Below are 12,942 nucleotides of genomic sequence, written 5' to 3' on the forward strand. Positions count from 1 at the left end.
GAGCAGCTGAAGGAACTGGGGTTGTTCAGTCCAGGGAAGAGGAGGCTGAGGGGAGACCTTTTCGCTCTCTACAACTATCTGAAAGGTTGTTGGTCTCTTCTCCCAAGTAACTAGTGATAGGACAAGAGGAAATGGCCTCAAGTTGCGACAGAGGGGGTTTAGATTGGATATTAGGAGAAATTTCTTCACTGAGAGAGTGATTAAGCATTGGAACAGGCTGCCCAGGGACATGGTGGAGTCAGCATCTCTGGAAGCGTTCAAAAAACATGTGGATGTCGTGCTTCAGGACATGGTTTAGGGGGCATGGTGGTGTTGGGTTAATGGTTGGACTTGATGATCATCTTGAAGGTCCTTTCTGACCTTAATGATTCTGTGATACTAATTTTTCATCTACTACAAAAAGGTTTGTTCTTTTAATCTATTTGATTGTGTATTGGCCATAGTTTGGACCAACATCTCTCTGATTTGGTGTCAATTCTAAGTTTATATGATTTCTAGAGGCAAAAAATATGAAACTTAGCTTTCAGGATGAAGTAATATATTATGAAACACTGTCTCTGCTCTAGAAAAACTGTTAAATGCATATTGGCTTTCAACACAAATAATCCGGTAAAGCCAATGTGACTGGCAACACTGTGCTGTTACAAATGATGCCGTAGCATTTTGCATGTATTCTTACCAAACAGGCTATAGGAAATTCCCAAAAATGCATTTATTGAGTAATGCATCCAACTCTTCTTTTAAAGAAGTCCTTTCTCCATAAAAGCACACTCTGTGTATTCAAAAACATAGCATTTTGCCAGCAGTATGGGTCCTCTTACTGACTGAAATGTTTTCTCTGAGACTTGGTACCAAAAATAGGCTGCAGTTCTTCAGATGCTAAGGAAGAGGGCAAAATAGAATAACAGTCTCGTGGAACACGGAGCTAGTTCTACGGCATGTGGCATTTGAACTTTATTCAGCTCCATACAAGAGGAAAACAGCATCCTTTTTACTGTTTTAAACTTTCATACCCTAAATACTAGTCTCATTCTTCTGCTTACCTGTGGGCATCTTGTATCTCTAGATATGCTAGCTTAGAGCAAATCCTAGGGAAAGGGTTCTCAATAACACGAAACTACAGTTCAGGAAGTGTTTCAACAAATTTTCTCCAGCGGAGAAAATCATGCAATGCTACGAGTTGTCCAAACTGAGTTAAGAGCAATGGAATGGAAATACAAGTCAAACTTACAAATATTAAATGCCATGGACAAAATTTGCACTTCTGAAATATGCTCCAGTGATCGTCCCAGATACTGAAGTTTGGGGAATAAATGAAGACCAACTGCAACACAAGCGGCAGGAAGCAAGTTTCCTCACAGAACCCAAACTGGGTTCGGGACTGGAAATAATCACAAATAAAAGCATTATTTATCTCAGTGTTCATCTTTGTTCTGAACAACTAGTAACGTGTACGTGTACGTGAACTACACCGTGACCATTTTATACGTCGTAACTATCAGTTTAAAAGCACCATCCAACTGGTTAAACCACGACACCAACCAAGGCTAGATTTAAACTACCAGTTTTGAGGTACAGACCTCATTGGTAACTGCATACGGCAGCAAATATTCTTCTACAAAATAATTTTTCCTGCAAGTTTCAGCATCTTTCATACTGCTTGTAAACAGGGCTCCCCGTAGCCCTGGGCCACATCTCACACTACACACTGCCATCAAACCACGTTCCCTTTGCACACGCAGCTAGCAGACAGAAGCCAGGTTGATAAAGGGTTTGCTGGTTCACTCATTTTGGCTAGGGAACGACAGTGCATCACTCCCCATGAACTCTGAAGATGCACCTTATATGACCAGGCTGCTTGCCTATGCATTACTTACATTCACATTTGACACCTTGGTATACATCTCAAACAGGCTTCCTGCACATTCCATAGAAATCAAGAACCAGATAAAGTGGATTGACTCTCCTTAGTGCCCCTTGTGTGCAAAAATAATGATAAGCAGAGTCCTTTATCAATTGCAGAGCAGCAGGTGTAGTGCTCCAAGACATACACCACTGCTTTGTCTGGACAAATCTCATGACATACTGCATGCGTTGAGGGACCACAAAGCATTCATGCAACACAAGAGCTGGAAGCAGCTGCCAGGGAGAATTACTGCAACAAGGAGTTGAGGACAGACCCATAACAAACATCATATATCCTTAGCTGTATCATTCAGGGAAGCTAGTTACCCCTTATGAAGAAGTAACCACAGAAGAGGTTGAATACATTGAGATACATGTAAGGCACTGAAAAACATCATTTCATGCTCAGTGTATGCGTAAGTATTGTCTCATCGTTATTCCAAGTGTGCTATAAAACCTGGAACACTACACAAGAAAAAACTCACTGAAGGTCTTGATGCTTTTTAAATTGTCAGTTGCTATCAACTTTCACACACATAGTATGACAGGAGATGGCATCAGGTACTTGCACTTCAACTTACTTCAACTGAGGAATGTTGAAAAACTGGGCAGAAGTTCCATCCAGCATATAAAAAAAAAATTTATTAATTTGCCAGTGCAGGGAAAAGTATATTCCTAAGCAGCAAATTAAGCACCAGATGGTTTGGGAAATCAGCTGTGGACAGAGAAGTTTAGTCCTAACTGGTGACATGTTTCATTACTTCAGGAACCTCTTCTGTCTTTAATTTCATCCCACAAAGTATGTTAAGCACAATATGTCAAAGGCTTTTTGTATCTCTAGGCTCATGGAAAAATAATGTTTCCATACGCATTTTGAGTGGTAAGAAAAGGCTGTCTATTGCATGACTAAACTGCAGTTCTGTCGTGTGGAACAAAAATGTTAGTTCAAATAAATTACAATTAAAAACTGCCCTCAAACAAGGGAAACCTGTAATTCTTTTTTCCAAACCCAGGTAGAGTAATTTTATTGCTTCCAGAGAAGTACAGCTTTACTGTATGGATTAAACATGATGTAGAATTCATGTAGAATCACCCTCCACCTGAACAGAATATATTTGCTCTGAAATAATGACTGACAATGCCTGATGACAGATATTAAGATATATTAAAAATCTCAAGGGAATTCCATACAAGGTAATTAAAAAAAGGTAAGATTTCATGCCTTCAGAACAAAGTACTCTTAGGATGCTAATTTGCAATATGATTTTAAAAAAAATATTTTTTTTAAGCACAGGAGAGTGCAAGCATTGCTGTTCCAAAGGAAAGGCAGGTGGGCTCACTTTGATGTGTATGCATTTATCTATTTGGAAGTGGGTCACAGCGCTAGCTGATCAGAATAGTCACTGGTATTACTGCTCCACCTGTTGAAGCAGTAAACCATTCCATAAGCAACAGCAGTTGAGGAGGTTCAGATTCTTAACATGGGAATAAAAGAATCCCAGAAAGAGCCTGCTTATGAAACTGCAGGACGAAAGACCACGTTCCAAATGGAAGAGATTAAAAGGCAACTGGCACACTTGTGTGTATTATCATTCTAAAATACATGTACCTCCCAATATATATTATGTCACAAGCCTAAACTGCAGGAGACACCGATGACACTCTCATCTTTTCTGAATGCTTAGGTGACTCCATTAATTTTTCATAGATTCTTGCTGGCTGCATGAGAACAAGAGAACAATTCTTGGAGAACATTCAGCCTAACACTGCTGTATGCAACAGCTCAGAGGAAACCAGCAGAAAAGAATTCTGAAAAATCTTCCATGAAGTAAACCAATGAGAAATAGCAGCAAAATGTTTAATGCCTGTAATTTATTGTATACATACTCTGCAAAACTTATATGCATTTGGTGTGTGCAAAAGTATACACTTTCTTGACAGCACCGGAAAACAGTTAAGCTATGTATGAGTTTTTAACCTGATTTGTCACATTGTGTAAAAAGACATTGTGCACAAGTGATATCCCCAAAGGAAAACAAAATCATTGGCTAAAACTACAAGCACCCTTATTTACACACTAACACTTTAATATTGCATCACACCCACTCACCAAAATAAATAGAAGTACATTCATCACAATTTAAACACCAGTCTCTTCATATTTATTTTCTTTCCGACATGTTTTGGTCTCCAGAAATATGCTATATCTAGAAATATGCATCAGCTACTAGATTATGTTACAAAATGCAAAAAAAATAGAAAATTCGTTTTCCTGGACAATATTTTGGGCTTTACACAAAAATAAATCCAGATTTCCATAGAGATCTCATATACTTCTTGAAAGATTTTTATTTTAAAGCACAGCACAGAGTTGCACACTAAGGCTTCCTGTGATATGCAAAACCCTGGCCTCCAAAAGTTGTCGCTGTAAAGTGAAATACAGCTCAAGTGTAAATACAAGACATTTTCAAAAAGTAGTCATCAATAGAAAGTGCCCTTCATTTGATTTAGCATTAGCAGTAAAGAAGTAGCTACTGTAATTGTGCAATCAAAGCCAGACCTGGAAGGGTTCTATGAAAAGCATGTTGTTTCACACTATCAAGTTTAAGGATATAGAATCTGAGACAGCAGAAACCAACCAACTTTTTGATACTCCTACATTCATTACTTTTTCGACACAATTTAGTAAAAAAAGGCACATTGTCAAACAGTGAATTAAAAATCTAGAAACCAAACCAGAATTTCATTAAATACAATGAAATCATTAGCTTAACATCAGATCCTCATAAACCAATATAAGCATTCTTCCAGTTTTTCTTAACCTCAAATTCAGATGCATTTTGGAAAAGTACTGAAGTACCCTTGTTAGATTAATACTGTTAATCTGGCAAACAGTAAACACGTTTTTTGGATACAAGGTCAGGAATTGAAAAACAAAAATTTAGTTCCCTCCTAGCTGATTTACAAATATGCAAATGCAGACATATTAAAACCCAAACATTTGTACAAAATTTGAAAAGCATTAGAATCCCATGCCAATTATGGGCAAGTACTTCTTGACTGTAAAATTACAAATGTGTCCTCAAATATTTCTTCATATGAAATAGAAAAAATTTAAGCAATGATCACTGTGTGAAGAAACAGTTATATAATGTCTTAGGGAGGCTAGCAGAGTACATTCCCATCACCATCTAAAAGACAAATGACAAAGTGCTTTGCAGATTAAGAAATTTAACTTATCTTGCATGGTTAAATAATCAGAAAGTGGAGAAATAATCATGTTTATTTAACCTATATTTATCTGAAATGCAGAATTAATTCCCAACTGAACCAATTTTGAATTAATATATTTCTTTTGCTTCATAAGAGACTTTTTTCCCCATCCAGGCAGGAAGTTGCTCACAGCTGATATAGCCATCTGGGTTGACAGACCTAGAGCCTTTCTCTAGCTAAAAAGAAGTAAAAAAAACCCCAGTAACTTTATCATTAATGTCCCAGGGTTCATTGTCTTGAACAGATAATTCTAGGAACAACAACCAAGAATTTTAGATGGTCCCAATGAAGCTGAGTGAATACAGCTCACTTCTAGACAAGCAGTGAGGTTACACTATCTTGCATGGTCTCAAGTGTGTACACCAAGAAACAGTTTTTGTTAATGTACAAAGTTAAAAATACAGAGGAGCAATGATGGTATCTTCATTTGGGCTCCCTGTCAGCTAATACTGAATTAGTTTACAGAATCTATCCCAATAGCTCACTCACGTCAGTTTTACTGAGGCAGTGAAATGCTACACCATTGACAGAAAACATCTTGAAAAAGCAAATCTGTTTTTTCTTACATTAAGAGTCAGATGATTAAATTTCAGCAGCTTCCAAGATTGTTCCTTACAGCTTTCTAGCTGCTTCCTAGAAGCAGCACTGTTAAGAATTGCCCCTGACAGGAAAGGTTCCTCTGCCATTTTTCTACAAGGTAATTTTTTCTTTTTATTCTTTTACTTTCTCCACCCCACCCCACCCACCCAAAGCCCTTTTTGTACTTCTCCAAGTACTTCTAGCATTAAAACATAACAGCCTCAGCAGCTGAAGCCTGAGGTACTATCAGTGGAGTCCTGGCACTTGAGGCAAAGATGAGTACTGATACTGGTGAGCTTTGAAGAGCAACCTGGGGAAATCAAAGTAGATGCAACACCAGATTTGAGCTTCAGACTCTCAGTATAACTCCCGTAGACTTAGATGAGCCCTGTGCTGATTGTAAACAAATTCAGTTACTGAAAGAAACAGTCTTTAAGTGCATAGTTAGAAATAATGTGCAAATATGGGCATTAAGTAACTGAACTAACTTTCCTGATATACATAACACTTTAGATTTTTGGTTTGATGAAATTAATCACAAGTATTAACTAGTTAACATGAAGTTGTTAGTACTGAAGAGCTGCAAATACAATCTAGGAAAACTTAATTCTGATGTGCTTTCTAAATAGTAAATCTAATTAGATAAATGACTGCTTCACATTTTAAATCATTTAACACATCGGATGTTTAATGCAAGAAAAAACATGTGCACCATACACAATTTGTAAAAGCAGCAGAAGCTGTTAAACAAATGTGAAGATTTACAGGGCAGGAAAAGAATTCCCAAGCAGATGCTTGAGCCCAAAAGCACAAGTTACATACAAACACTAGAAGTTCCTGTTTTCAGGGTGTGCATTTATCATACTGAATTAGATTGGCATTGGAATTCCAGACACAGCAACAGCCAACGTAATCATTTGGCCATTTTTATAACTGTACAATTTGCAAATGACATGCACTTTCCTGTTTAGGAATGAAGAGGTTCAAATTATTTTTATGGGTCCTCAAATCAGAAAATATAGAGCACTTTATTGCTTTGAACATCTGTTGCAACAGCTGAATTTACACCCAAGCTGCTTCTGTACAGAAGGTGATATTTCAATACTTTGAGGCTCAAGTTGGGAGACAGAGTAGGCTATAAAGCAATTTCTCCAAGTCTCAAGAAATATCAGGGAACAATAATGCTATTCCTTTCTTTCAAGTGAATGCAAAATTGGTTTACTGGTATACGGGCCCACACAGTTCTAAGTCAGTGCATAGCTAGTCAATATTTCTGCTGGCATCTTGAACTGGTTTAATCAATGGAAACATCTATTAATTTTATTCCACTTAATAATATGCATTAGTGCATTAATTTCTTCATAAAAAACCAACCCTGGCAGTATTAAAAATAAATATCTTATTTAGGTCAAACTGAAGCCTTGCTTTTCAGTACTTTAATCCCTTTAAATATTCTTTTGCCCTCTAACAAGCAAATGGAAAGTGAAGTAGAATAAGAGATGTGTGGAGGCAGAGGGTAGCAGAAACATGAACAAAGTCAACACCATAAGTCAGTTAACGTGTCCTCAGCTTCTTAGACTGTCTCTTGCGTTTTAATTCTTCTTCTTCCCGTCTCAATTCTTCTAAGTCCTCCTGAACACCGAGCCTCAAGCTGCCAAATAAGATGAAATCCATTACACACTGCTATTCAAGAAACATGAAATTTTACTTTTACCCCTCCCTCAAGAAAAGCAATCCTGAAATTATTACAGCTGATTTGAGCAAAAATTTTAGATCAGTTCAACAATCTTAAATTTTCTTTAATTATAGCAAGAATACAGCTTTAAGAAAAGAAATTAAGATTTTATCATATTAGAATAAAATCTTTTGAGGGAAAATTATTTAAAACTTGTGTTAAAAAATTGTGAAAAAAACTGATTTTAATAACAAAAGGTCACTTTTTTCCCCCCAGTAAGTAGCTGCTGAAACATATCCATCAATTCTTGCCGGTGTAACTCTCACATACAAGTCATAGCAGGATTGACTCTCATCAACTTCTGAGAACCACCTAAATCTTTTATGTTGGCAAAGGAGAGAATGGATATGTCAAACAGTAGGGAAGCAAAAGATTTTGTTGCAACTTCCTGGCTTGAGGCACCACTCATGCAGCTAACAAGCACAGCACTGCTCCACCCTCAGTCCATCTATCTGCCATGAGTCTGGTGAACAGGCCCATGGAAGAGACTCTGCTAATACAGCACTTTCTAGCTACGTTCCTGCACAATTTCTTCAGCTTCCTACAAGTCAGTATGTTGAAAGTGATGTTTAAAACAGTATCTGCAATCACTGATCTCCTCTTCAATAAATAAGGGCTGGATAATCTTGCTGATTTGATACTAGGAATAGGTGTGTCCAAGTTACCATTTCCTGATCTACTGCCTCATTTGCAGCCCTACCAAGTGCATTTGTACATGGGTAGTTCATCACAAAGCAACATAAGGCAGTGTAGCATGCACCTCGATGCAAAAGGTTCAACCACATGACAATGAGGATTCAACTCTTCTGGGCTAAACTGCTCCAGTGCAGGCTCTAAAATGGATTTTATGCCTAAACAAGCACAGCAAAGTCATCCTGAATTCAGGAAACTGCAGTCATCCGAATTAAGAATAGAAACAAACACATCAAGGATTTGTGTGATCAAACTCTGGCTTGAAGAATCATTTTTAATTTCAACTTAGAACTTAACAACGCTGTAATTTTAGTGGGCTTGCTTGGTTAGAAAAAAATTTCTCATTTCAAGTGTTACAATGCTTTTAACTAAAATCTCAGTGAAAAGCAGCTGAACACTGAAAATAGTTAAATTTGAATAAAATTAAGTTTCTTCTCTTCCCTTCCTTTATGCTAGCATGTGTAGTTAAAAGTTAGCCATGTATTCAACTCTGCAAAACCTTACTCTAGGTTTTCAGCAGAGAATTAAGTCAATAGCATTATCACTGTAAAATTCCAGTTGTTTTCTCTAAATCCATTTACCACACTATAACTTTGCATGAGCTGCAGCTGTTCCCAAGGAGCAAGGAGGAACAAGGACACTGAGACACTGACTATAACCTTAAGAAGATGCAAGTTTCCAATGCTCAAGACACTTTCTGAATAACAATTCAGAATATAAAAATTTCAGTAAAACAAAAAATTTTGGTGACTCAGTATATTCCAGTATTTTCCATTATCAATAAAAACTTCTTACAACTTTCACAAAGCTTGTTCCACCAGCTGTCAAAAATCAATAAGAAAGTCAGTTTATGAACACCAAGTTTTGTAATAGAGACACAGGAATTTTGCAGGTCTAGAGGACAAAACCAATGGTCAAAACCACTATGAATATATAATATTCACAGTTGAAATCACTGATTACAAAAGTTTGTCAGAGTACTTTTTATAAATGCATAAAAATATACACAAACACATGTATATAGATAAAAACAAATCCCCTTCCAGTCTTCAAACTAACAGAATATTTTAATGCTTGGGACAAATTCAAGGGTTTAGCATTTCAAATGAAATTTATTTTGATAAATACTTTCAAATGAAAGTATTTTTTAAAATATTTTTGAGCATAAGTTGGTTTTGGTGTGTGTGGTCCCGTCCCGTCCCACCCTGCCCCCCTCCCTTCTCCAAGCAAAGTTTGTGATGCATGAGAATGAACATACAAGATTTATTTACTGTGCTCATTACTGGATGGCTGAGTTCACCTTTACCTAAGCTTTCTTATAAAAAATGGTAAGGCTTATTTACCTCTGCTATAAAAAGCAGCAATTATCCACTCTAACTTAGCCCCATGACTTGGAAAATAAACATCCCACTTTCAATCTGAGTTTAAATCCATGCATACCTCCTAGCTTCTTCTTTCTGTTGCTCTCTCCAGCTGCTCTCCATGTAACGTAAGGCATAATCACTTTCATCTTTGTATCTGGAAATCAAATATTAGTTTTCAGTACACTGAAAAAACCATAAGTTAGTTATGAATTCAAATTCCTTCTTAGGCAGATTAATTACCTTGCTATACACAGATCTTAACATTTTGAAATAAAGCAAGTTACGAGCCTTTCAAATGCTTGCTTTCTTATACCTTATTGTCAGACAAGAGGGAAGTATTAAAATAACTCAGGTGATAGCCTTCATTTTCCAGCAGTTCATAGTCATACCAAGTCAGATTCTCTTACAGAACAGCTAGCACTATTGCATTTAGCAGTTCATGTTCAGGCAACTACATTTGATGAATTCTAAAATAATGCAGAGTGATATAGAAAGCATTTTAACATTCCATAATAAGAAAGGGCTGCTATGAATTATACAGGTGAGACATTGAAGAAGCTGTGTTGTTTTCTAACTATGTCCTATTGCATCAAATTTGATTGCTCCCCAAAAGAGCATGGCAGTCAGTGTGAAATTTCAAGGTCCCTTCTGCGCAGAAGCAGCTCTAATGCTTTTTAAATTTCTGCAATGCAAAACCATTTGTGGATACCAGCACTTCCCACATTTCTAAAACATTTTGTATTTGTTCAACTATATTAGTTTCTGTTGTTCTGTTGCTTGTTCTGCAATATCTTAAAATTGACATTTTTCTTACCTTTTCCGGTCATAGCCAAATATTTCCCGAATATGTTTTGATATTTCTTCTTGGGGTTCCCCTTCATCTTCAATGAAGTCATCCATTTCAGAGTCATATTCATCATCATCATCGTCATCTTCTATTTGTCTCTTGTAACTAATAGGTGGTCTTCCAAGACCTAAACAACAGGGGAGTAGAAAAAATCATTAATTAATAACATTAATATCAAATTAATTTAACAGTACTTCTCCTTGCTATACCTTGGGCACAGCCATTTTACATCTCTGGGCTTCAAGGTGGAAAACTTCTTCCTCAAATTAACTAGCAATTCTCAGAAACTCAGTAAAAGGAAATACTTCCTCTAAGTTACGCTACGGAAGATTACATATCAGTATCACCAACTGCATCCTGAGGAAAGTACCAGACAGAAGTCTATGTACTTGTTCAGGGTTTTCTAGGCACATATTTGCTAGAGTCCATGCTGCTTGTTTCTGTTCAGAAACACATTTTTACAACTGCTTGTTTACTGATAAGGTCAATTTGCCAAAACACTTAAATATCAGTCACAAGTTTGCTGTGTGGTTTTATTTTTCATGTACCACTTTAAGCATCTGTTGTTTAAGACACTACAAAATTTTAAAGCCTAAGCATAATTAAGCTATACAGGAAGTGAAGCCTTCAACTCCTTTCCTTCTAACAGCATTTGTATACCAACATCCATCACAGGTTGCTTAGTTTTCCTTCATGTAATACCTCACACCCCAGGCCTATATTTTGAGGAATATGAGCTAGGTAAAAATAAAAAAAGTGGCAAAGCAGAAAAAACATTCTACTCTTGAACACACTCTTTAAAAGGCAAATATGGTATTTTGTCCAAGTCTTCCTATTTGCATCTATAATTGTCAGAGACCCTCAGTGACCTCAGATATACATAAAAAATACAAAACAAATAACTAAATGAAAAAAATTATTTGCTCTAGAACTTTATACCTTGTGGATGAAACACAGGTCTATGTCCTTGAAAAGATCTCATTCCATTTATCTGTCCATTACTAGGTCTTGTGACTAGGTTTTTAGAAGAAATAGTTTCCGATACAACAGTACACTTCGGTTTTACAGTTGTACCCAAGCTGCTGCCTGGTCGCTTGGCTCCTGTGCTTGGGCTTATTCCTGGCCTTCCTGGTCCTGTTCCCAAGCTGCTGCCTGGTCGCCCAGGTCCAGTGCTTGGGCTTATTCCTGGCCTTCCTGGTCCTGTTCCCAAGCTGCTGCCTGGTCGCCCAGGTCCAGTGCTTGGGCTGATGCCTGGCCTTCCTGGTCCTGTTCCCAAGCTGCTGCCTGGTCGCCCAGGTCCAGTGCTTGTGCTGATTCCTGGCCTTCCTGGTCCTGTTCCCAAGCTGCTGCCTGGTCGCCCAGGTCCTGCATTTGTGCTGATGCCTGGCCTTCCTGGTCCAGTGCCCAAGCTGCTGCCTGGTCGCCCAAGACCCATGCTTGAGCTGCTGGCTGGTCGCCCAGGTCCTATGCTTGAGCTGACAGCTGGCCTTCCAGGTCCCATGCCTGAACCACTACCCAGTCGCCCAAGTCCTGGGCTTGAGCTGCTGCCTGGCCTTCCAGGTCCTGCGGCTGAGCCACTGCCCAGTCTCCCAGGTCCTGAGCTTAAACCACTTCCTGGCCTTCCAGGTCCCATACCAGAATTGCTGCTTGACCGCCCAGGTCCTACACTTGAACCACCACCTGGATGTCCAGGTCCTCCTTTTCCTAAGCTGCTGCCTGATCGTTTTGCATTGGAGTTGATTCCATGCTGAAGGGCTGAAGTATTTCCTGATTTTGTATGGGCAGACTTTTTCAGGCTGGATTCTTTAGCAGATGGTAGCCTCTGAGCCCCATTGGCTGCTGGTTTTGAGGGTGGCACATGAGAGCTTGAGCTGGACTTCCCATTACCATTGACAGGTAATTTACTGTGACTGCTACCAGTAGAGCTTTTTGAGGAGCCATTTTGTGAGTTCTTTTCCATTTGATCAAATCTGGAGGAAGATGACCGTGAGTGTTTCTCAGTCAATGCTGGTGCCTTGGATTTCTTATCAGTACCACTCATAGAAGATGACAGACTGCCTTTTGGTGTGGAATGCTTATCTATTGAGCTTTTGTTAAGTTTTGCATTTAGAGATTCTTTCTGACAAGTCCCTTGTTTTGAAGAACTGGATATCCCGGTATTCTTAATCTCCTTCTCACTTTTCTTATACATTTCTACTCTTTTCTTTTTACGTCCCAAATACTCCCTCTCTCTCAATTCTTCTGCTGTTCTGGGTCTCTCTTCTACCTTTTTCACTGCTTTTATTTCCACTGGTTCATATTGTTTTTTTTCAGCAAGCCTTAAGAGCTCTGCAAAGTTCAGAGGTGCTGGTGCACTTTTGGGAGGCGCCTTTGGTTTCACCGCAACTTTGGATGGTTTCTCTTCATATTCTTCTTGCTCATGCTCAGATTCAGTATGACTGTATTCCAGTTGCTCAGTTTCATCTTCTGTTGCATACTCAGCCTCGGGGGCCTGAGCAACATTCTCACAAGTCCTCCTCTTTTTAGGCTTCTCTTCAACAGGAATG

The 12,942-nt window shown here is 38.3% G+C and overlaps 1 protein-coding gene across 1 annotated transcript in view; it reads right to left on the reverse strand.

Moving 5' to 3' along the window:
• Positions 1–7,176: 7,176 nt before the first annotated feature.
• LOC104625167 (protein SPT2 homolog) overlaps positions 7,177–12,942 on the reverse strand; it is a gene marked incomplete at its 5' end in the record, with an annotated part of 7,481 nt that continues 1,715 nt past the window's right edge. Inside the window, 5 exon segments of the mRNA XM_010292728.1 lie at positions 7,177–7,408; positions 9,626–9,703; positions 10,364–10,523; positions 11,336–11,718; positions 11,884–12,942. The exon segment at positions 11,884–12,942 is cut by the window's right edge and continues 14 nt beyond it. Of these exon segments, the coding sequence (XP_010291030.1) occupies positions 7,312–7,408; positions 9,626–9,703; positions 10,364–10,523; positions 11,336–11,718; positions 11,884–12,942 (1,777 nt within the window).

This window comes from Phaethon lepturus, unplaced genomic scaffold (assembly GCF_000687285.1).
Source record: "Phaethon lepturus isolate BGI_N335 unplaced genomic scaffold, ASM68728v1 scaffold21698, whole genome shotgun sequence".
Classification (NCBI taxonomy): Eukaryota; Metazoa; Chordata; class Aves; order Phaethontiformes; family Phaethontidae; genus Phaethon; species Phaethon lepturus.